The sequence below is a fragment of the Podarcis vaucheri genome (assembly GCF_965113315.1).
Source record: "Podarcis vaucheri genome assembly, chromosome: 1".
NCBI classification, from domain to species: domain Eukaryota; kingdom Metazoa; phylum Chordata; class Lepidosauria; order Squamata; family Lacertidae; genus Podarcis; species Podarcis vaucheri.
This window is the reverse complement of record NC_138759.1, coordinates 108,934,256-108,959,517: the sequence shown is the minus strand read 5'-3', so window position 1 is coordinate 108,959,517 and position 25,262 is coordinate 108,934,256. Positions and strand designations below refer to the sequence as shown.

The following is a 25,262-nucleotide window of genomic DNA, read 5'->3' as shown; positions in this document are numbered from 1 at the left end:
AATAAGCACAATTTTGTTTAGCTGGAAAACATTGTACTGTGTAAGGGTTTCAGCGAAGCCAGATCAATCCTTTCCACATACTAGCAAAGAGTTTTATTACAGCACTTATTTTTATTTATCAAAAACACTTATATCCTACATTTCTTTGCGCAGTTTAAGGTGGCTAAAAACAGAAATAATAAAAGCGCAAGGAAAACCATTTAAACTGAAGAAAAATGAACAAAAAGTAGTAAGGCACAAATGAAAAACATCAGAAGTAAAAAAATATCAGAAACAGAGTAAGACAATAAAGTAGCCCAGGCTACTGATCTATAATGTTACAACTGTGGCTTTTAAGCATCCTACCCCACAAGGTATCATTTCTGCACTGGTGTGTCTACAAAAGAAATCCTACGTTTCACAGGATTCTGGGGCACGTTCTGTTGCACACACTAAGTTGTTGAGTGGTACCAATCAAACTCTTAGCCCCACAAGCTAAGAGTGTGCTATGAAACCATGAATATGACACACATTGCAGAATATTCAATACTGGCATAATGCTTTTCATGTAGCTTATCTTCCATTACTGATTTTCTAGGAATACAGTTTGAAAATCACTGCATTATAAATATACTTAGAATGATAGTCCAATAATAGAACGTTTGTAGGCAGATGTACCATACAAGAAGAACACCGTTTAATTTAACTGACATAGCAACAAAAATGCTAAGGCTATCGTATATTCTTGCGTTCACATTTACAAATTGTGATGCTATGTACAAACAATGAAACAGACACCTAAGCAGTCATCGCAGATGATGGTGTTTACTGGGTGAATGGGTTTTTCTCCCCCCTACACAATACAACTGTAAGAATAAGAAGTCACATGAAATGGCCCACACGCTAGCAAACTGTGAGCGGAACAATAGACTGTGATCACTTTAATGAATATACACTGCAAGAAAATCTGTAAAAAGTAAGCCTTGCAAGTATGTCACTGCAAGATATATCAGAAGAACAACATTTTTGGCAAAAGGTAGTTTTGAATTTTTAAAGGTAGTTTATATTCTAAAAAAAAAAAAAACCGATATGAATATATATGTGTGTGTGTGTGTGTGTGTGTGTGTGTGTGTGTGTGTGTTTGCATTTAGCACAACATAGATCAGTTTGCTTTGGAACAACTACTGCCAAGTTTGAAGGGAAACTCATGAAATATGTAGCATTTGTACAGGGTACACCAAACATACAAGACAACTGTACCTGCAGATCTCCAGGGAAACGACTTTTCAGTAGAGCTATAGAAAAGAAGAGAAACACAATGTCTTCAATTCCTTTCAAATGTTTTCCCCGCCCCTTTTGTTTTATAAACATATAGCACAACCATCAACCTATTGGTGGATGGCTCCCACTAGAGTTCAACAGAGTACGATTTCTCCCTTCTACGTCCTTGGTATCTGCTCACAGGTAAGTGCTTCAGGGTGGCTGGGGAATGGCAGGTCTCCGTGCACCTCCCATATCTGCATTCAGTTCTTCTCTTTCATTCAGTCAAATTGTGAGACACCCCCTACACACAGTAACTAATAAGTGAGATGACTGGATGTATGTATGACAGGCCCACAATGACCTCCCATTCTATCCACAAAATTATCCACTACATTGCCTGCATACGTTGAACCTTACAGGGCTAGTGGGGATGCCTCTCCACATGAGTGCATAATACGAAACAGAACTGCTGCCACACAGCCAGTCACTCAAACCTGCAATCCTTTGCAGTCAAGGGAAATGTAGAAGATGCAACCTTGGTTGAAAGGGATTCTCCATTAAGAACAGCGGATGACAAAATCATGCGCACCTTATTGTGCATATGGTGAAGCAATCTCCAGCGAAGCAAATGAAGACACCTGCTCTCCCAGAGCTCTAGATGCACACTCAAACATGTGCAGAACAACAGTTCTGGTGTGTCATCAGCTGTATCACTTATATTAATTGTTTGTGTGAAATTAACACAGTGTTAGGAATACAGTAATAAATTATAAACCATCATTCTAAAGTTAAGTACATTTAAAGTTCTTTCAGTTTCAATTTAAGGCAGATTACAACCATATTTTTCATCAGCTTTTTTATTTTATTTATTAAAAATCAGTATTCCTTCTCTCTGGCATGCTGAATAATTTAAAACAATTTATGTAAGAAAAATTTTCACTGCACGAACGTGATTCATTTATGTAAATGTGTTTACTCTTTATACTAGAACCTTTCGTTACTACAATTATGCTTTTAAAGAATCCAATTTCAAAATTAGTTTCGCTCAGATGACAATATGTATCAAACTACATACATAACATACACAGAAGAAAATAATCACATTAAATGTTTAGATCTATTTACATGTCAAAGTTAGATTAGAAGGAAAACCACTTAATTTATTTTTACTTTATTTACAGACTGGCAGTCAGTGCAAGAAAATATTTTGGTGCCGCATTTTCTCATGCATAAATCCATACAAATGTGCTACCCTTTTATATACATTCAATACCAAACTTTCCACAAGGAAGGCACTAATAAGAACAGAATGAAAGGCAATGTGGAGAGTTTCTGCTCACTTCTGTTAACTGCATTAAGATTAGGAGTCAAATCTCCAATATAAAAGTTAACTGTGCCTGATATAAATGCCTTGGTAACATTTACTGGGAGAATTCTTTGGCACAGCATTTAAGCACTTTCAGTCTAAATTATCACTTCCACCCAGGGCATTTCTGGAATTGTCAAGGAAACTAACGAGAAAGAATGGTCACAGCCTCTCCAGTAGATCGATAATACCTATAGATATGAATCTTCATCACTCCCTACTCAAATATTTTTGATGGACTTAACCAATATCTGAGAGATCTAATAATCTCATGAGAAGATGCATTTCTGAATAAGAATGCTATTACAATTGCAATACTAGCTGCTAACTGAAATGTGGCATCTGTAGCTTAATTAAATGCACCCAAAACGAATGAACAAAAAAACACACCTCTCATTAACTGAGGCCTTTTGTCTTTCAAACACAGCCATTGGTGCTGAACAAATTACCCTGTATAGTTACAGATCAAATTCAGGAAGATGTGTGGTGTCTGAAGGAGCAGCCAAAGGATTTCAGGTACGCAAGGAATGGGCCAAAGCTATGCTAAACTGTTACATTTCCAGCAGAGATGTCCCTCTGATGGCTTATCACCCTCTCCTTCCTCTCAGATTTCCTGTTTTCTTGCTCCTCATTTATAAATAAATTGGGAAGTTGAATATGCACAAATATGAGAGAGGGGGAGAATGTGAGAAAGAAGGACCACTGCCGTAGCTGAAGTGGTGTCATCTTGTTTACAGAAGAGAAGATGTATCTTAAAATTTTATGCACGGTGATATGTTTCCAGCAAAAACTGGGGGTGGGTGGGAGAAAGGTGCACATCTCCTACTACCCCTATGACTAGCAAGTCCACAGGTATCCCAACTACTAAGGAAAGGCAACCAGATATCAGAAATTGATTGCCATGTGCCATAACAGTATTTTTCACTCATTATGTGCATGGAGTATGACTGCCACATAAGGAGGCAGTGATGCATCTAAAGGTCTGAGACTCTGTGCAACTCAACAGGCATGGATTGGCATGGTTTGTATGAAAAGGTGTGCAAGCATTTATTCGCTGGTATATTTACTAACCGATTCAGCAGACAAGCTATGCCCAGCTAAAGTGAAAATAATCAGTTTATTACCTATATAGTATGCAAGCATGGAACTGCTAGTTTTGATTTTGTACTGTGGGAATATTCAAGGTTTTTTTCTTTTAGCTGTGTAGTTCTGCTCTAAGCCCATCAACACCTACACTCCAGATGGGTCTTGTTAACTGAGTAAAGCATGACCTTCTATCATTGCACAGTGTGACAGAATTTCTAGCAGTTGCATCACAAAAAGTGTTCCTATAAGATTTATTTCTGAAAGGTTGCCATATTAAATACAGAGGCAAAGGGAAGATGGGCCAGGTCACTTCATTTGCTGACTCATTTGCTATATAAAACAGTCATTTTCAAATCCAGGAACACAGTTCACCCCCAGTTACAACATGAGATCCTCTTTATTTAAAATAATAATAATGTGTCCATTGTTTTTCACGTTGTCTCCTTTAACCTCATCTCCCATTCTTCTCTGAAAAAAGACCCTTTTAAAAAAGGGATGGGGAACTTATCATTGGCCATGTTGGACTGTGACCAATGTAGCTGGATTCTACCAACATGTGGAGGGAGGCACACACTACAGGCTTTCCAACCCCACTTCAGAACTAGTGGAATGGTACAATCTTAGGTCATGACACAACCCCTTGTAGGTCCTGACCCAAAAACTGAAAACCAAAGCTGTAATGTTTGCTTAGGCAGCCCATCAGATGTTGTCCCTGACGATAAAAACAAGCCTATTTTGAAGGCTAACAGCTGCCCCTTTCTTCCTCTTCCACCCCATAAAACTCACAGATTGGAAAAAACAGCTTATGTAATTCATATAAAAATGTAATAAATGCAACAGTCACTTAATGAATACTGTATAAAACAAATGGGATGTGTATGCTAAAATACATTTAGATGGATTATAGTACAATGGCAGGCTTCGGGGCTGGAATGACAGTGGGGAAGGCATATATAATAAAGAACACCTCATTAACCTTTAGAAAATGAACAAAATTTCTTAGCCAAACACATCCCATTTAATACTAAAGACACAACCAATTAATTCTGAAAATCGGCAAAAATATTTTAATAGACATATTAAAAAGAGAACTTCCAAAGGATGTATACACACTGCTTTTCGAAATTACCTTAATACTCACTTACATGGTATCTAGATTGCTGAATTGATAGGGAAAGTAATTTTTATTGTTACTACATGATGGAGTATGAATGAATATCACTTCCTCTATTTGCAAAGTTCAAGGGTAAGTGCTGTCTAAAATGGCACAATTCACAACCAAGAGAAAAGCAATGCAGCCTGCGGGGGAGGGCAAAGGTTTGCAGAAATAGAAATAAAAAAGGGCCCCAAAAATCCCTAAGGGGGGGGGGAAATCCCAAAACAGCCCAGAGAGGGTTGAGCATGTTCAGTAGCCACGGAACAATGACTCAGTCAGAAAAGAAATACAGTGGTACCTTGGGTTACAAACACCTAGGTTACAAACACTTCAGGTTACAGACTCCGCTCACTCGGAAGTACAGTGGTGCCTCGCAAGACGAAAAGAATCCGTTCTGTGATTCTCTTCGTCTAGCGGTTTTTTCGTCTTGCAAAGCTAGCCTATTGACGGATTAGCGGATTAGCGCTATTAGCGGTTTTTAGCGGCTTATCTGCTGATCGGATCAGCTGATAAGTGGCTTAGCGGCTTAGAAAAAGGGGGGGAAAGGGAAAAAAACCAGCAGGAACTCGCAAGACATTGTCATCTTGCGAAGCAAGCCCATAGGAAATTTGTTTTGCGAAGCACCTCCAAAACGGAAAACTCTTTTGTCTAGCGAGTTTTCCGTCTTGCGAGGCATTCGTCTTGCGGGGCACCACTGTAGTACCTCGGGTTAAGAACTTTACCTCAGGATGAGAACAGAAATCATGTGGCGGCAGCAGGAGGCCCCATTAGCGAAAGGGCGCCTCAGGTTAAGAACGGACCTACAGAACGAATTAAGTTCATAACCAGAGGTACCACTGTATGGAAAGGAGGGGCTGGAATCGTTTGGATGGTTCAATGTGTCTGGTGAAAAGGAAGGTATGCTTGGGCATCAAACCACAATGCCTCTCACCAGTGACTGGATAAGCTCTGTCACAAGCAGTTCACGCCATGGTGAACCTCAACAATGGTCAACCCCGGCTGTCAAACTACAGTCATCAACCAGCAGGTGTGCTGGTTGTTGATCATGTGGAGTCATGGCCAATGCCTGTGCTAAACCTTTTGCACTGTGATCAATAAGATTGTCCCCTAATTTAATCCAACACCAGTTTGTGTATGTCGTCATTTCTGCCTGCTCCTGTACCCTTCCAACTCACTTGGGACTGCCATGTAGATCTTTCGGAACTGATGTTATGATTCCTTCCAACTATATCACTTAATGTCCTACTGCCACATTTTGCATTAATTGATGCTTTTAGGTTGTCTTCAAGGGTAGCCCCACAGCGATCCCTTTGGGAAGTTACTAGAGTGCGGATAACTGTGGCAACACTACTTCTGTCCAGAAATGGTTGTAGCTGCTGAAGCTGGTTGAAAGGCACTCCATGACACTGAGTTCCCCTGAGCATTCAGTGACAAGGCTGAATCCAGTACAACTCCAAGCTACCAGCCCCTGACTGGGCTGCTGTACAGAAAGTGTTGCCCTTTAAGATCCCTTAAGGGGATTCCCCATTGAGCTGTGTCAGGGAACTGCCATCGGAAGGAAGGGAGGTGGAAGGGCTCACACAGGTTGGGAGAGACTCAGCAGCTGAAGAGGGAACCAGCAGGGGGAGAGGAGGTGAGCTGAGGGGAAGTGAGCAGGAGGGATGGCTCAGAGACACTTCCAGCGAAAACAGTGGGGAGGTTTCAGGACCTCCTGTAGGGACACCCACTCCTCGCCGGAAACTGTCATGCAGAGAGTCCAGAAGACGTGTTTCCGTTAAGGAGCTTTTATGTTGGAAACAATTCCGAAAGCAGCCACTGTCGGAATCTGCCAGCGACTGACGGAGCCATGCTTAAGGGGCTCTGTTACAGACAGAGGTTTGCAAACTTGACCAAACTCTGAGGGACTTGGATTTTACGCACAAACAGCTCATCATCCCATCACAGGCTGGTACAGGATGCTCCTCCTTACTAAGGAGTCTGTTTGCTTCCAAGTCCATTCAAGTTTCTGGTAGCTTACCTTTGAAGCCTTAAATGACTTGGCACCCAAATACTTGAAGGAGCACCTCACCCTATACTACCTTTCTGTGTCTCTGGGTGAAGTTTGTTATGCATCACTGAAGGATAGAACCTCCTCTGTGGTGGCAAAACCTTCTCTGTGGTGCTGTCCTGTCTCTGGACAAACTTCCTTGTAATGGTACAACTGGTGCAAAGCATTACATTCATTTTGGTGCCATGTCAAAATTCTCTTATTCACCCAGGCATTTTAACATTTGAGATTTTGTTCTTTGTTCTGCTTTGTTCATCTAGGTTGTTGTTGTTGTTTTATAATGATGGTATGTTTAGATTTAATTGCATTATATTTTTAAATTTTATTTTAGTATATGCACACTACTCTGGAATCTTTATAGATGAAGGCTGGGCTAGAAGCATTTCAAATCAATAAATCTATGCAACCCTGGTCCATGATGCATAGCTCAATATAGAGGCCCTGTGGTGTGGGGAAGTTCTTTGTGCAGATTTATAGAAGCATAGGACCTATATATTGCGATATGCATTAGACTGTCTAAAAAGCCTTCATGATTTGGCCTTTTCACCCCATGTCTTTAGGTGCCAGGCAAAAACATTTGTCCATAACCAGGCCTTTGGCTGATTAAACCATCTATGGCCTTTTAAATCTGTTTTTAGGGGCATAAGGGTTATTGGTTTTTTATTATATTGTAGCTTTCATTTTGTATTTTTGTGTTGTGAACCACTCTGTCACGTTCAGATGAAGGGTGGTATACAAATTTAATAAATAACAGTAACAAACAAACAAACAAACATGAACAATTCCCCAATAACATAACACATTAACAAAATGCTTTTCAACAGGATGAAGATATTCAGATGATGGGTATATTCACTGGACCAAACCCTACTACATTAAGGTATACATTCAGGTATGTCAAGCATTCAGCTAATATGCTGAATGTCTGGCTAGAATTTTTTCAACCAATACACACAGAGACAGCTGAGGTATTCAGTTTTTGGAACTTTCCAAATACAGTACTCAATTTATTGAGTTTAACACTTCACTGGCCTACTGCAGGAGTTCTTTACTTCCAATATAAATCAAAATAATGTTCTGTTTTTATTGGTGTGGAACAAGAAATGATCGGCTACAAATAACAAAATAAACTACGCCACTAGTTTTGGAAGCTATTCAGTCTGAATTCTTCATAATGCCACAGTATTAGGTTTGTTGCAGCCAGCTTGAATGCTTCAGTTTAATAAATAGGAACACTGGGTAAATTACCTAAAGCATAAATGCTCTACAGGAGATTTAGATATACATTTTTAATTCCAGCTGGTGGGGACCATTACAATTTGGATTTTTACATCCCAGAGGAAATTGACTTGTGGCATAAAATGTTTGTGAACAGAATGGCAATGAGTAGAAGTAATTAAAAATGGCTGCTTCAAGAGCTCTGCTTCAGTGAACTGCTCCAAATAAACTGCACTTCTAGAGATGTACTTCTCCAGTATTCACTGGCTAGAACTGGCCGGGTGTTTACTGTACTCTTCCTATACTTCCTCTTTTAAAGCAAGCATAATAATAATAATAATAATAATAATAATAATAATAATAACTTTAAAAAAACCTATAAGCTTTCATTCAAGACTTTACAGTGGTACCTCTGGTTAAGTACTTAATTCGTTCCGGAGGTCCATTCTTAACCTGAAACTGTTCTTAACCTGAAGCAGCACTCTAGCTAATGGGGCCTCCTGCTGCCGCCGCGCCGCTGAAGCACAAATTCTGTTCTCATCCTGAAGCAAAGTTCTTAACCTGAAGCACTATTTCTGGGTTAGAGGAGTCTGTAACCTGAAGCGTATGTAACCTGAAGTACCACTGTATATTTCAATCTGTGACCATCACACTTGGCTTAAGAAACAACCCTTTTCTGATATTAGCTAAGAACATTTATTGTGTCTTTGCGTAAATGAGCATATAGGCCATTACATTTCATTTAAATCCAACCATCGATGAAACATGGGGAAGTTTCAGAGATGGAAGGCTTGAAAGCTGGCTCCAAAACCAATCTAACTACTCCTTTACAAATCTGGGGTTGCTGGGAGACTTGAATTCAGGGAAAGGATAGCATGCACGGAGGACAGGGTGACATTAAATCACAAGATACAGAAAAGGGAAGTGAAATGGCTTCATTGGGCTCGATGGAATTCAATAAAGCATGGCATCGTCCAAGAAAGGTCACGAAGGGGCTTCTCTGAGGAACGCTCAGAGGTGGAGGAGAATGGGGGGGGGGACACATAATAAACTACTTCACTAAGACCTAAACCGCCTAGGGTTTTTCCAGACCTCACTATTTGTGAGTGAGCGGTCCTTTGTTGAGACATGCAACAGACCATAGACAGCTGTAAAGGGGGAATTAGAGACATTTTGTGGGACTAAAGGACTAAAAATTGAACATCCACATACAGAATGACACTGGATATTAGTTCCAAGGAAAGGGTAACTGGGTGATAAGAAGAGCAATCATCATGCTCAAACCTGGCTGTAATAGGGTGTTTGGAAGCGAGCCTACTATTTATCAGCCCCAGAGGCTGCAGCACAGGTAGCATTCAGGCTTTAAGCAAAAGTCTAGCCTTTAGTCAAAAGTTTGTATGTTCGGACTCTTCCACTCCTAGTATGTATATATGCAATGTAAGCATTGATGAATAAGAACAGTTCCTGACTGCCTGCTTTGTATCTGTTTGTACATATTGTGTATGCTTGATGCATACAGCAGCAAATAGCTATGGTCACTATCTTCAAAAGTTAAAGTACAATAACTTTCAGGAGCTGAAGTTCAAATACAGCTGCTGAAATATTATTAATTTATATAAGATTCATATACGATTCATATGTATAAAATATGAAGCAACTCAGGAAAAGCAATAGTCCACAGAAATTTCCTTGGCTTAGTATCCAGGACTTGCTGCACATCCCTTTCCCTCTGGCACATGTAAAAGGCGCAATAGGGTCTCTTGCTTCTGCTGAGGTTCAAAGAAGACAAAATGCCTACTGTTTCAGAGCGAGGCCTACCAAACAGAATAGGTGTTGTGAATATCCAATCAGTTAAGCAGTTTGCCAAGAGCGTGTAGCACAATTTGTAGGAAATAAGTGCAACAGAACGCTCCCGCACTTGTGATTTCCAGCATACTACCTTGGACACTGGAGGAATAACATAGCCTTATCCTCCATCTGTCCAATCCTCTTTTAAAGTTATACATCTTGGTCACCATTCACTACACCAGTGTGAAGTAGTACCTCCTACAGGCTAGTTTATGAGACGTACCGTTTGATTGCATTGTGATGCTGTTTAGCTTCAAATTGTAACTAAGGAGGCATTTGCTCCAGCAGATTCCAGCTTCCGGAGACATCTGGCCCAGAAGGCCCCCGGATACGCTTCTAACCAAGACAGGCTGTTTCTTTTTGTATATAACCGCTCTAAGTGTTTAGGACTGATTTGGTGGGGATGAGAACATTTAATGAACTGTCCAATCCACAGTATGCATTTGAAATCGTAAAAGAACCCTTCATGTTATTTATTCATCTTCCTACAAATATAAATCTCAAACTATGTGGTATCGAGTCCCCCCCCCCACTCCAAAAGATGCGCCAGAGCTAGAAAAATATATTAGATGTATACAGCCTAGCAAGCACTCATCCTGGAGAAAATGTTGACCAACAAGATTTAGAGCCAAATTGCTGCTGACAAATTTCCAAGATACATCTCACTTAACGGTTTCCCTCTGGCCTGTTCCTTCCATTACTTACTGTATTATAGGAAAATATTCACAAATCGACATGTGATTTTTCAAACGCTCTTACAGATTAATGCCGTCAAATGGTGAAGAAGACATGAAATATGCTAACAAGGAGACAAAAATTAATGGACAGTGACCCAGTTCAGGTGATTATTTAGGCTTAATAAGTCTAGATATAAACAAGTGTTTTGCCCATTCCAACAGACCATTCATGTAAATTGCAATTAAACCAGGAAGCTTCTAACCATAATTTCTTATTTTGTCTGAACCAGGAAACTATAATTGTCTGCTCTGGAGCAAGCTAGGATATGAAGCCATTAATTGAAGTTGGTTTAATATTAAATCAAATTTAGAACATGATTTGACATCCTGGCTTGTTCTGGAGCTGGTAACCATAGTTTCCCAGTTTGTATGAAGCAGGAAACTGCAACCAATTAGAAACATATTGTTATAACTGCAGTTCATAGAAAAGGAGGGATGAAGGGACTGCATGTGCAGGCAAAAGGCTCATTCATTTCTCTGCTTATTAAGCACAAAAGTGATTATCCAAATGTCACCATTATCTCCACTAATTTCACATGCAATACAACTGAACAAAATATGGTGTTGTATATGCATATTTATCATCTGTCCCGTGTGTGTGGACATCATTCTAAGATGCTTTTCAATCTCTTGCACACTTAGTAACTCCATTGATTGAAAACTCAAAGAGGTCACATGCGTAATGAAAGGAATACGTAGTGGACAGGGACTTGTGCACATTGGGCTATTTTCGTTCTATGCCAGCCGCTCAGTTATCAAACCTAAACATGAACATTTCAGCCTTTCATTTCTTCATTAAACTCCTCTACATTGTGCCACTCTTTCCAGTGATTATGGAAATCTTGCCACTAGGTGAGCAACTAGGTGCTTGGCTAGAAAAATAGCTGCTTCTGAATTTTTGACAGGTTACATAAAATGCATGAAAAATTGATTTCATTTTCCTGCTAATGATTTTTCCTAAGCCTCTATTACCTTAATTATCTGGACAGCCACCTATTAAACAAGAATGATCAGTATCACTTGTTTGTTGCAGATGTTGATAGGTATAAAGTGTAATATTGCATTATAGGAACAACAGGAATACATGGAAAGCACCAAGAAAGCAATAAGTACATTCTAACTCATGAGAACCCAAGTTGCTTTTGTTTGTTCCATCTATTTTAGCTTCAGTGTAGTGTTGTGTTCTGACTATTTGAGGTCCTATTTTGCTGTGCCTCCCCTGCCCCTCCCTCCAGTTTATACAGGACAACCTCCACAAAACTTTGTTGTGGACTTGTCTCTCTGACTTGATTACAACAGTAATCTTGTGATGGTGTGAAGCTAGTATGAACTAGTGTAAACTCCACACTTTGATTGTGAAGCATGTTTTGGCTGACTGAAGGCAGAGGTGCATGTGGATAGCTTGGTTGGTGCTGATAAAGCCAAGGTTGCAGGTTTGATCCTGGTATGGGACAGCTACATATTCATGCATTGCAAGCGGGGTGGACTAGATGATCCCCAGAGTTCCTTCCAACTCTATGATTCTATGACCTCCAGGCAGAAATTACCATCCAGCACTTCCGGGTATGGTTCTATAATTGATTTTTTTTTTTTACCTACGTATTTCTATCTGGTCTTCTCAAATAAGTTGCTCAAGGTGGCTCACATTAAAAAACAAAAAGCCAACACACCAGTTTTAAGGATCTTAACACAACAGAATAAAGCACCAATGCCAGCAGGACCTCTCTGAAGCAGAAGCAGCTATACCAAAGAAGCCACAGTAGCACATCCACTAAAAAAGCCTTCTCTTTGTCTAGGCTACCCAATATTGACCTTCCATGCATTGCAATTTATTATTTCCAAGGACGAAAATAATAATAATAATAATAATAATAATAATAATAATAATAATAAATTATTTATTATTATATTTGTACCCCACCGATCTGGCTGTGTTTCCCAAACCACTCTTATTTATTTTGCTTTTTGCTTATTGTTTAAATTGTGGATATAACAGAACAGAACACTTTAAGGCATTGCCCCTTCTCCACGTACGTGGAGGCATCTGTACAGCTTCTGTTCTCCAGGAGAATAACAACTGACACATTTTAATTCCAGGCCCAAACCAAACTTGAACTGCCTTCTGGATGAATAAAAGAGGTTGATCCAGTCCAATATTATGATTTCAAATTTTGTCAGCCAGATGATCCCTAAGTTCACAAGATCGCTTGCAAAGGCAAAATCATGCAAAATCAGAACAACTTCTGGAACTGGAACTGCCCCTGCCATCCTAGATCTTGCAAAAACTCATGTGACATCACAGAGCCCAGCAAACAAGATGGAGGGCCTAAAAGCTATTTTTGTGCTGGGAAATCTCTATGTGGAAAGATCTTTTAAGCCCTTGGCCTTCTTACCAGGTTCTGGGAGGTTCCTGTGAGATCTCCGATGGTCCTGAGAGATTTCATGAGAACCTCCAGAGCCTATCAAGCAAGGCTCTCCTGCCTCTTTCTTCCTTTTCATTTATTTTTCAGCAGCCCACATGAAGCTATAATCACATAAATGAAATCCACGTAAGTGACAGCTCCAGTGTATCTGAGGAGGGTCAGGGAGCCATTGAGGCAGAAGTGTTCTACTTCATAAGTCTCTTGCTCATGCTGGGATCCTGCCTGCAGTTTGGGGGTCCTTACTCCACAGGAGATGGCAGGAGAAAAGCAGAGGAAGACAGTTAGTGGGGCAGGGTGCTTACCAGGAGGAAAAGGGGTGAGATGACAGCAAGGTTGCTGTGGTGTAAACACAGCGCCAGTACCATAGTCCTTTTCACCAAGGGACACCCAGAAAAGTGTCAAAAGGTATTTTACTAATGTATCTGATCCTATAAATCAGAAATCTAGGGAAGGAGAGGAATGGTAAAATTCTCACACGTAAAAGGATTCTGATGATCAGCTTACTAAACGAGAACCTGCACACAGCGGAAAGTTACTTCTCTATAAATGGTTAACTGCAGCCACCCAAGCATACATTCATTGTTGGGTTGACCATCTGGAGAGTACAGTGGTGCCCCGCAAGACGAATGCCTCGCAAGACGGAAAACTCGCTAGGCGAAAGAGTTTTCCATTTTGGAGGTGCTTCGCAAAACGAATTTCCTATGGGCTTGCTTCACAAGACGACAATGTCTTGCGAGTTCCTGCTGGTTCCCCCCCCCTTTTCTAAGCCGCTAAGCCGCTTATCAGCTGATCCGATCCGCAGATAAGCTGCTAAAAGCCGCTAATAGCGCTAATCTGCTAATCCGTCAATGGGCTTGCTTTGCAAGACGAAAAAACTGCTAGACGAAGAGAATCACAGAACGGATTATTTTCGTCTTGTGAGGCACCACTGTAATCAAGCAACCAAAAGTCCTACAGTATAAAATCCAGTGCTTTTTTCTGGGGGGACGGGACACATACCCCTAAACATTTTGTGAATCTAAGTTTGGCCTCATTGAGGGGCAGTATTTCAATATGCATAGGAAAATGAGAGTACCCCTAAGCATTTTTTAAGGGGGGAAAAAGCACTGATAAAATCCAAGAATCTCAAGTAGCCATTCGCAAAAATAACTGTAGCATCAATCAGTGACAAATACAATGCTCACACATTAAAAGAGAATCTGAGATTGCACAAAGTGCGATGAAATAAATGTTTGTTACAAGTACATAAATGACAGTTTGGGAATTAAAGACTCCAGGATGTGTACCTTGTGCTTGCAATGCTCGGTGATTCTGCTCCAAGCCTGCATCTTTCTAACTGACTGGCAACAATCTGCCTTTCCACCTCAAGCTCTCTGGTGAGCCTTTGAAACTGGAGCTCCTGTAATTAAAAAGAAAAAGAATTTTAAAATTATATATGTGTGTGTGTGTGTGTGTGTGTGTGCGCGCGCGCGCTGTGGGTAGGATAAAAGAAATATATTGGTCCACACATCTCAAAGCAAATAAAGGAATTAAAGTGAACTAAAAATAAGAAACAAAACCCCTTTTCCTATTAGTAAGTCATCTGAAAAATCAGTACACATCCATGAGCAAGGACTTGCTTACCACCCCTTAAAGGCTCCTCAAAAGTTAGCCTGAGGGTGCTTAGTTACCGAAAAATATGGCCTAGTAGGATTAATGTCACTTTAGCATACAGCTAAATGTGCCAAGGTACACATACTAAGTTTTTATGGCTTGAAAGCAGTTTATGATTCACTACCATAATCACTGGAATGAGGTGTTTTACAAGAGAAGAAATATGGCAGCCTCTGTGCAAAAGGTTCACAGGCCAAGTTGGCAACGAGTTCCTTAAATAAGGGTCATACTTTGAAATGATAAGCAAGGGCTGAATAGCTTTCACTTGTTCACCTCTGTGCAGGCCAAGTCATAGGCTGCTGAATGGTGTCAACGGTAGAGGTTTTGGAAAAAGCATTCTCCTTATATGTACATCAGCTGCTCATTCCTGTTTCCCAAGATGAGAAGACTTCCATCATCCATCCATCTCAGGAATCAGTGTTTGCAAATGCAGTTACCATGTGCCACTCAACTACCTCTCTTTTTCTCTCCCCCTCTCTCTCTTGTGGAGCTCAATAAAGGAATTACAGTGGTGCCCCGCTAGACGAATGCCTCGCAATACAAAAAACTCGCTAGACGAAAGTTTTTTCCGTTCGCGATTTGCCTCGCAAGACGAATTTCCCCTATGGGCTTGCTTCGCAAGACGAAAACGTCTCGCGACTTTTTTTCTTTGACTAAAAACAAAGACATGTTTTGTTTATAAAGTTAATTTATTTTCCCTTAAATTTTTGAACTGCTCTTTACAGTATGTGTGACTTTAAAGAGCAGTTAATAAACTGTTGTTGTACCAAATTTGGCTTTGTTTGGACTTTTTTTGACCATAGGAACGCATTAATTGATTTTCAATGCATTCCTATGGGATTTCGTGCTTCGCAAGACGAAAAATTCGCTAGACGACAAAAATTGCGGAACGAATTAATTTCGTCTTGCGGGGCACCACTGTAGGATGTTTGGGGGTTTTCTTTACCCTAGAAGCTATCAAGAACATATCTCAATGCAACCAAAAATTGTGCGACTATACATTTTCTCCCATAAAATTACACCACCAGTTCCTGCTGCTACAAATCTATTTCAAGGTAATATTAGAAAAAAACATTGTAATTTTTTAAAAAACAACTACTCTGCATATAATACTGAACTCCATTCGCAAATGTTTTGTCGCTTTGGGTGTTTGCTCTTTAAACTTTATAGGAGTAGTGTGGAAACAAAAGCCATAATCAAAAGCAGAAGATTCCCAAAAATTTGCGGGGCAGTTACTTAATTATTAGAGAACTTGTACATGGCCAAGCAGGTTCTGAGTCCATTCTTCTATAGCCCCTGCCTGCCGCCGTGTGTTTCGCTTTGAGTTCCATCAGATGTTCCCCTGGGCAACAGTGCTAATGGAACTTCCTTCCCTGGATCACATTCAGTACTGAACCCTTTCTACAAATCACCTTTTAATTACAACTTCGAACAAATTCTGGAGGAGTGCTAACCTGCAGTCATCTAGATAAATGCTGGGCTCCAGTTCCCATCAGCCCTAGCCAGCTTGGCCAAAATTCAGGGATTAAGGAAGTTGTATTCCAGCAACATCTAAAGCCCACAGGTTTCCCAACCTAGTTGTAGAGGTAGCTCTTCTGTCACACGTGGACTGTAATAGTATTCTCAGAAGTGTGGCAGAAGTGCTCACCTAACCTCCTATCCTTTCACTGTTGCTGCTTACCAAGGTAGAAGAAGAGGTCATCACAATGTTTTTGCAGTGGTAAGCAGCAGTGACGCAACTGACTGGAGGTCAGGTGAGTGCTGTTGCCCCAGCTTGCCTTCTGCTATCGATTACCATGTATTTAAAAAGCCTATACTTAAGTTTTTCTAACAGAGGTACAGTGGTGCCTCGCAAGACGAAATTAATTCGTTCCGCAAGTCTCTTCGTCTTGCGGTTTTTTCGTCTTGCGATGCACGGTTTCCCATAGGAATGCATTGAAAATCAATTAATGCGTTCCTAGGGAAACCGCCTTCAGACCAGGTCCGGGGACAGTCTGTCCCCGGACCTCTTCTGAAGGCTGGGGGGGGAGGGCTTTTCTTCCCACCCCCAGCATTTTAAAAAACCCCGGGACAGCGGAGGACTTCTCTGCTGTCCGGGCGATCTTAAAATGCTGGCGGGCGGCATTTTAAAATCGCCCCGGGACAGCGGAGGACTTCTCCGCTGTCCGGGGCGATTTAAAAGCCCCTGGGAAGGCAGGCAGGGGGGACAAAGACTTTCACCCCCCCGCCCGCCTTCAGAAGGTGTTCCCGCCCCCCCGCCTGGCTTTGCAGCAGCGCTACGAAGCCCGGCGGTGGGGCAGGTGTTCCCGCCCCCCCACCCCGCTTCGGAGCAGCGTTCCGAAGTGGGGTGTCTGGGGCAGGTGTTCCCGCCCCCCCGCCCGGCTTTGCAGCAGCGCTACGAAGCCCGGCGGCTGGGGCAGGTGTTCCCGCCCCCCCACCCCGCTTCGGAGCACCGGGAGATCGCTTCTCCCCACCGCCCCTTGCTTCAAAAGAGGTCTGGGGGCAGCGGGAAGCGCTTCCCGCTGCCCCCGGACCTCTTTTGAAGCAAGGGGCGGTGGGGAGAAGCGATCTCCCCGCAGCCGCTTGCTTCAAAAGAGGTCCGGGACCTCTTTTGAAGCAAGGGGCGGTGGGGAGAAGCGATCTCCCCGCCGCCCCTTGCTTCAAAAGAGAAGACCCGCTGTCCCCGGTGCAAGCTTCGTTTTGCGAAGCAAGCCCATAGGGAAATTCGTCTTGCGAGGCAACTCGAAAACGAAAAAACCTTTCGTTTTGCGAGTTTTTCGTCTCGCAAGGCGTTCGTCTTGCGGGGTACCACTGTATGTGTCTTGTTTGGACTGGCCAACTTGGATGCATGTTGCCAACAGTCTATGCCAGCTGAGAATCAACATTTGGAAGCCAAGTCCATCTGGCAATTCAGTATCTGTGCCAAGTCAATATTGGTTAGAATGTCCTTTCGTCTGCCTTTTTAGTCCAGTCACGTTTCTGTTCTGATTTCTAGGATAAATCTGCTTATTAGTTCACTTGCTCCTCGGTTGTTTATTAAGCTTAAACCACATCATTTTATTTCAAAAGTTGAGGAGAGGTATAAGGAGGAGGCTGTAAAGGCCACCCAAGTTTAGAAAAGTCAATATGACAGTCAATTTTACTGTTCACAGCTGGTTAATTCCCAACAGCCCTCACAGACCTGGGCAACCTAAAGGTGTGGTGATTATTATAAGAATGAGATCTGTTTGGCCTTGTGTTAGAGCAAAGTGTGTTGAACCAAAAGAGTTCATGCAGCTACATATGTTATTTGCTTGACACAAACAGAACAGACAATTATTCTTTGATCCAATGGTAAAATACTCCCCACCCCCTTTTCTTCCACAAGAAATAGCCTCCAAGGCTAGAAAAATTCAAGAGATCTAATTGCCCAAACACCTAAACATTTTTTGTTGGCTTCTAGGAATATTTTGGTTTCTAAACATTTCTCCCAGGCATCTAAATGAGCCCAGATGAAATATCTCCATCTCCTATCTTTTTAGAAAATTGACAGATTCACATAAGTAAAGTTCAGTGTTATTAACATATGACAGTAAAGTTATCTGGCTGCAAACTTCCATCAGAAGGAAAATGAATGTTAATGGTTCCAATTAATTATCTAATAAGCTTTGTACACGCACAATAAAATGGTGTTGAGTATATCATTTGTGTTGAAGGGTTTAAATCTTTTTACTGGCATTTATAGACAAGGTCAGACTTCAGAACAAACAAACATCCATTATACATCATGTAACAGCCATCCATAAAATAAATTTAATGGATGTTAGAATGTCAGCCATTAAAATGATGATTACTTGAAGACTGTGCATAAGCCCCTGGTCTCTAAAATACAGTAGCCATGTATCCAAGTTGTTGAGCTTTTTTTGGCCAAACTTGTTGGGAGTTTTATTTTGCGAAATCACAAAAAGAAGTTTTAGAGCTCCCTCCCCCCAAAATCACCACTTCTGATATGGGTTGCCATATGTCCAGATTTTTCCAGACGTTGAAGAATGGGCAAGTTTCATTGATTTAAAGAACTATTGTAAACAATTAAACGCATTAGCAGGATTAATATAAAACCAAGCAGTTAAAAGGTGATTTTGTGGGGGGCGGGGTGGAGTAGATAGAATTATAATAAAAAAAAGATGTCAAGGGGGAAGATGCAGTTTAATTAAACGGTTTCTCTATGTCAGTGTTTCCCAAACTTTTTTGGGCAACAGCACACCTGTTTACTGAAAAAAATCTCGCGGCACACCACCATTAAAGCCCCGCCCCGTGACGTCAGCGCGCAGCGTCACGCCGGGAGGGACGCACGAAAGTGAAAGTTTTTTCCCTCCCCCTTGCCGGGGAACCTCCAAGCTTTGGGGGTGGGAGGAGGCAGCAGAGCGAGGGACTGAGGGACGGCGGCAACTGAGGCGGCGGCGGCTGTTGTGGTGGTGGCGGCGATAGCGGGCGGAGGAGGGGCGGCGGCGGGGCTTGAGGAGCCGTCGCCGGGAGTTGCTGCTGCTGTTGTTGCTGCTGCTGCCCGGACATGCCGGCCTCCTCCTCCTCCGCTGTCTCGCGCTCCTCCCTTTTGCACGCGCTGCCCCGCCGCTCGGCACCACCACCGCGGAGCCGCCCCCGGCTCGACGCGGATCCTCGCCGCCGCCGCCTCTCACCGCCCGACTCGCCCGCCTCCCTCCCACGGCACACCAGCCAATGTCTCACGGCACAGTAGTGTGCCGCGGAACACCGGTTGGGAAACACTGCTCTATGTAACCAGAGATGGATTAGAGGGAAGTCAAAATGAAGGATACAAATATAAAGAAAGATTAAAGGTAAAGATTATCATTGTTAAATTTAAAACTGAAAAATAAATAAATTAATAAAAAATACATACTTAAGAGGTATCTGCACAACTTTCTAGCATCTACATTTAAAATGTAGGAAGCCAATGTTTCGTTTCCCCTATATATTGCTTAGCTTGGTCTTTCAGGAGCTGTGAATTCGAAACAAGATTGCTAAATCTACAGCACACTTAATTTACGTTTACTTACAGAACTAATATTTGCATCAGCTGGAAGGACAGCAGTGTTTATCACTTCATGAAGCCTGAAAGCCAGTATTTGTTTCAGTGTTCATGGCAATGCTTTCCTCACTGCTGTACCACTGATATTCTAATGTGTCTATGGCGCACTGTACACCAGATAGGCATGCACAAGCTCACATCTATCACTATGGCAGAAAATTTGATTATAAGAATGTGCACAACACGGAGAGAACAGATTGGCCTCTATTAGCCTGTGCAAATCAAAAGTGATTCTATCAGCTTCTGCCTCAATTCCTCATCCTTAAAAAAAGTTGTCACTGGGTTGCATATAAGTAATCAGTAGCAGTTGCAGTACTAGTAAAACGTTTTTAAAACTCTGCAAAGAGATACTACTCGAATTCAAGATCTCTGTTCAAAAATGTGGCTCGTCTCCTAAGGAAAGTTGCATATTAATGGAGGAGAAAGTGATCAAAGCAACTTACCTATAAGACAACAGGATAAGAACATAACTCAAATCTCATGAATTTGAAAGCAGCAGTAAAGACACCCCACACTAAAACATCCCTAACTAATCAGAACCCTAGGAATAATTAGGATAACAAGAAAATTAGAGTTAAATGGGTTTTAAAAGCCTTTTCACTAATGTACACTTACAATAATTATACCCAGACAAATGTTGCTTGCTACAGTATGTTGGCATAAATATTTACAGGTCAAGCTCATATCATTCAAGAGTGTGATGCACCTCTTTCTGCAAGTAACCAGTATGCTGTTGTTCAGATGATCTCAAGTTTATTAAGTCTGGATATACATGAGCCTTTTGTCCACACAACCCCCCCCCACAACCCCCCTTCGTGTGTTGATGCACACTGCTCAAAATACCATGTCTCACTTCTCCCACACGTCACGCAGGATGTTATTGCATGCAAACCTGGGCTCATGGTTTGTTTTTCTCCATACAAGCCACAAGCAGAAACCAAAAAACAAGCCATAAGCCCAGGTTTGTACATAATGACAAACCAGAATCTCCCTAGTCTAGTTCCTCCCCGATGCAGCAGGAACAGGGAAGGAGTGAAGTGCAAACTTTTGAGAAGTGCGCACCAGCATGCTGCTCATTCACACTAAATCTCAGGTTGTTTTAAGTATGGTTTAATATGCCAGGTTAAATGGGCCATTATTTATAAAGTCATCTCTTAAACCCATCACCTTGCACTGACGATATCCATGCAGTATAGCTTTCCTCAATATAAAGGTAAAAGGTAAAGGACTCCTGGACGGTTAGGTCCAGTAGAATTTGACTATGGAGTGTGGCGCTCATCTTGCTTTTCAGGATGAGGGAGCCGGAGTTTGTCCACAGACAGTTCTCTGGGTCATGTGGCCAGCATGACTAAACTGCTACTGAAGCAGCAAGACACTGTGACAGAAGCCAGAGGAAACGCCATTTACCTTCCCACTGCAGCAGTACCTATTTATTGACTTGCACTGGCAAGCTTTCGAACTGCTAGGTTGGCAGGAGCTGGGATACAGCAATGGGAGCTCACCTGTTGCTGCTCCTTGTGCGTCCTAGTGAAAGATAATGGGCACCATCTCAGTCGGGGGGGGGGAGCGGGTGTCTCTCAGCACCCACAAAATTTCCACAGTGGGTGCCCAGCCAGGTGACCCAACGTGTCACATGTATGACATCACATGGTGCAACATAAGCACCAGCTCCACAGGACACATCCACGGCCACAGCGGGCTCCAATAGAGGCCCCGGCCCAGTCTCTGTGGCAGTGTCAGAGAGCAAGCAGAGGCAAAGCAGTGGGTGGCGGCAGGCAAGTAGCGCACGCATGACGTCATCTCATATTGCGCGCACATGATGGCCCGAGTGACGTCAATCTGAAGCCCAAGTCCGCGCTTCTGTGAAAGATGATCACTAGGAACTTGACCCTTAAATTTTTTACCTCAGAAACAATGCTGAACAAAACAAGAATGTAGTCGACTCCACTCCCGTTGTTGGAGAAATATACAAAGTTGGCTTTTTTAAAAATCCATCTAAGTGATGTAGCAGATGCCTGTAGGTTTCTGTTCGCACCTGTGTCTCCATCCAGGCAAATAAGAGGTTATCATCATGGTCCAAAGGCACATTCTACTCATGAAAAGTACTCAAGGAGGGCACAGAGCAGGATCAGCAAGAGTTGTGTCCTGTAGAGAGTCACAAGGGCCAGACATAGTGCACTGGAGGGTCACATCCAGACCCCAGGGTTGAGGTTTCCCACTCCTGTTATATGTAATGAAATGCAGAATTCACCAGTTATTTATTCACAAATCTACCCTAAGAAATTTACACCATTTGTACCAAAAGGATTGTGGTTACTCATTCATTCATTATCCCTACACATTAAAATCCCCAAACAACAAAATATCTGGTCTTTGTATGCTTTCTCAATATACAATAGTACTTGCTTAAAAGCTCCTTAACTTGGTGGTTTATTGATTTAAGGGAAATCAATAAATTCTTGAAGTATTTTTCCCTAACAGTTTATTTATGCCCATTATTTGTAAATTTTAAAGTATTTTGTCTGCAGTATATCTGAATATCTGCAGAAATGAGAACAGCCTCTCCCACAACTACACTTGGATACTTTAAAAGCTGAGAGAGACAGTATCCTAAAACCTCACAGATGGGCAGTATAAATATTTATAAGCCAAGTTTCTGGTAAGCAAAATAAGTCAAATGGTTTCACATAGGAAATAAATTCAGGATCGATAGCCTCTTCTTTTTTGCTCATCCTGCTATACTCCAAGAGGAAATAACCAAGTACTCAGATTGATCTAGGAAGCCTGCAATGTCTTAAAAAAGACCCTTCCACAGTTCTTCTGACCTGTACAATTACACTTACAATCTGATCTTTGTTACAATTTTGAAGTGGGCTAATCTAATTCATATGATTCCAAATATCAATAGACTGAATAGTCGTCTCTCTTACCCACAGAAGGAAACTTCAATAATAGTTCGGAATTATTTCCTTTTAACTGAGACTGACAAAGGGCAGGTGCAACTTTCTGCAGATTCCTCTAAGCAGGTTTGCCAGATCCTTTTATTAACATACTGTATTTTTCTGTGTATAACACGACCCCTATTTTTTGGGACTCAAATTTATGAAAATGGGGGAAGATGACCTCCATGTATAAGACAACCCCCATTTTTTAACATTATTTTAGAGTAAAAAAAACACCTAGTCTTATACACAGATAAGTATGGTATTTTCTGAATATTTAATTTCCCAGGGACAGTTATCAGTTTTATTATGGGGGGAAGGGAACCAAGGGCTCTCTAACAAAGTTTATTTGACTGATTCCTTATATAAATTAAAAACAGTTTTTACATCTTCGAGGGCACATTCCATGGGATTAGAATTGGTAGGATTACCAGAGTTTGCCAATTGTTCTTCTGTTCAAATTAACCACTGCTTATTTTGACACCCTAACGAAGACAAACCATGGTTCATTATATCTATTGTTTGTTGAAATAGTTTTACAAAACTATGGTGTTCTTTGCACAGTGCTAATATAAAGGCCCTAGGAGATGAGCTTGCAGCCATTTTCCTCCTCCCCAGTCCTTTTTTACTACCGTGCTGCTATCATAATTAGTCTGGAGACAGCTTGATGATGAAGCCCTGGTTTCAGTGTTAGAAAATCTGATATATAAACTAGGCACCAAATGGCTCCTTAAACCAAAGTTGCAGTTGCCAAACAGAATGTTTAGTAGCCATTTTGGGGCAAGATGGCCCTGAAGTCCTATTTTTCAAATGATGGACTCACTGAGATTGATTATCAGTTAAACATCTGGCTAGTTCAAATGACAACCTTGAGCTAGGTTAAGAATGTTGAGAACTTAAAGAAGAAAAGTAACTTTACCCAGGGATAGTTCACATATATATATATCGACCTATTCCTACCTCTTTTTCTTAAGGGTGACAGTTCAGGGAAAGGAGGTGCCTTATGGAGCTGGTCTTTCGGCAAAGCTGATGGAATGAGCCCTGCTTCTCATCTCTCCTACTGAAACTGTGGAATGGCTACAAGTGCCATTTTGTTCAGAGCTGTTACCTGGATCAATATTTAAATAACTGAGTGTTCGATATACTACTTTTCTCCTAGCTGTAGTTGTTAATATACAACGCCAATATACACCATCACAACACTATGAAATTTCTGTCTCGAGGCACCAAAACAAAAAGGATCTCTTGCTTGGGAAACAGCCAGTGCCAGGGTATTCTATATCCGTGCTTCCTAGTCAAAAGAGTGCTTTCAACGGAGCTAAGCAAAATAAGCAAAATAAGCAAAGCAACCCGTGACCCAGCTGTTGACACCCACCAAACATGGACCATGTTTACACATTATGATGGCCATAATGCAAAAGGGTTTTTTTTTAATTATTATTCAAAATTCTATAGAACTTTATATCAAGCACTTCAATCAATGTTGAGCTATTTTTCATTAATTATAGCAAGCATAACAAAAAGCAAATCAATACATTAATAGTAGAGTGTTAATATTAATACAGTGGTACCTCGGGTTAAGTACTTAATTCATTCCAGAGGTCCATACTTAACCTTAAAATGTTCTTAACCTGAAGCACCACTTTAGCTAATGGGGCCTCCTGTTGCTGCCGTGCCGCCGGAGCACAATTTCTGTTCTAATCCTGAAGCAAAGTTATTAACCTGAAGCACTATTTCTGGGTTAGCGGAGTCTGTAACCTGAAGTGTATGTAACCTGAAGCGTATGTAACCTGAGGTACCACTGTACACTGACATTGGTGCATGAAGTTAAGTTTGATTTACAAATTATTCTTTTATGAAGAGGTAGTTGTGTAGGGCACATTATGGAAAATGATAATGGTCTGGTACCATTCTTTTGAGATCACAGCCTGGAACCTTCTGCAGGCTCTCTCCTCCAGTCCTGAGTGCGAATCTGTCCGACAACACCAACCGAAGTATTTAATAAGCAACCAGCCTTATCCTATCAACAGTAGTCTAGTAAAGATGCATCCAAAGTCATCAGAAAAAAACTTGATAGTCATTGTTCATGAAGCTACAGAGCTAGCAACTTAGTGCGCTCATAATACCTTTCTACATACGCACCCCTACCCCCCACACAGAGAGAATGAGAATGAATCAGAGGAGGCTGGAATTTTTCTTCAGTGCCAAAAAAAACCTTGAAAAAAGATGTATTGGTTTTTTGTTGTTTTTGCATTCAGAATAAGCTGCTATAGTCAGAGCAAAGCTTTTCCTTTATGATAAACAGGAACACAATGCCCCAACAGGCATCGTTCATTTCAGCTTGCCAATTCAACAGCTCATTTGCTGATACCGTAGTATTTACATATGCATAGAAGCAGTCATCCCACAGATCTATAATTTCATTCCCAGCAGCAATTCCTAGCTGTCTATTTCAAAA

The 25,262-nt window shown here is 41.5% G+C and overlaps 1 protein-coding gene and 1 long non-coding RNA gene across 9 annotated transcripts in view; one reads left to right on the top strand and one right to left on the bottom strand.

Annotated features, from left to right (window-relative positions):
- PKP4 (plakophilin 4) overlaps positions 1-25,262 on the bottom strand; it is a 96,344-nt gene that overhangs the window by 38,569 nt on the left and 32,513 nt on the right. For all 8 annotated transcript variants that reach the window (XM_082197546.1, XM_082197549.1, XM_082197550.1 and 5 more), the window contains exons 3-4: positions 14,410-14,522; positions 1,240-1,274 (exon numbers count right to left, since the gene is read on the bottom strand). In XM_082197546.1, coding sequence (XP_082053672.1) covers positions 1,240-1,274; positions 14,410-14,522 — 148 coding nt within the window. The remainder of the gene's footprint in view (positions 1-1,239; positions 1,275-14,409; positions 14,523-25,262) is intronic.
- Positions 10,238-23,948, top strand: LOC309519165. Its single transcript, XR_014213707.1, has 5 exons — positions 10,238-10,325; positions 10,725-10,804; positions 15,728-15,831; positions 22,391-22,521; positions 23,779-23,948. It is a non-coding gene; the product is annotated as an uncharacterized lncRNA (long non-coding RNA).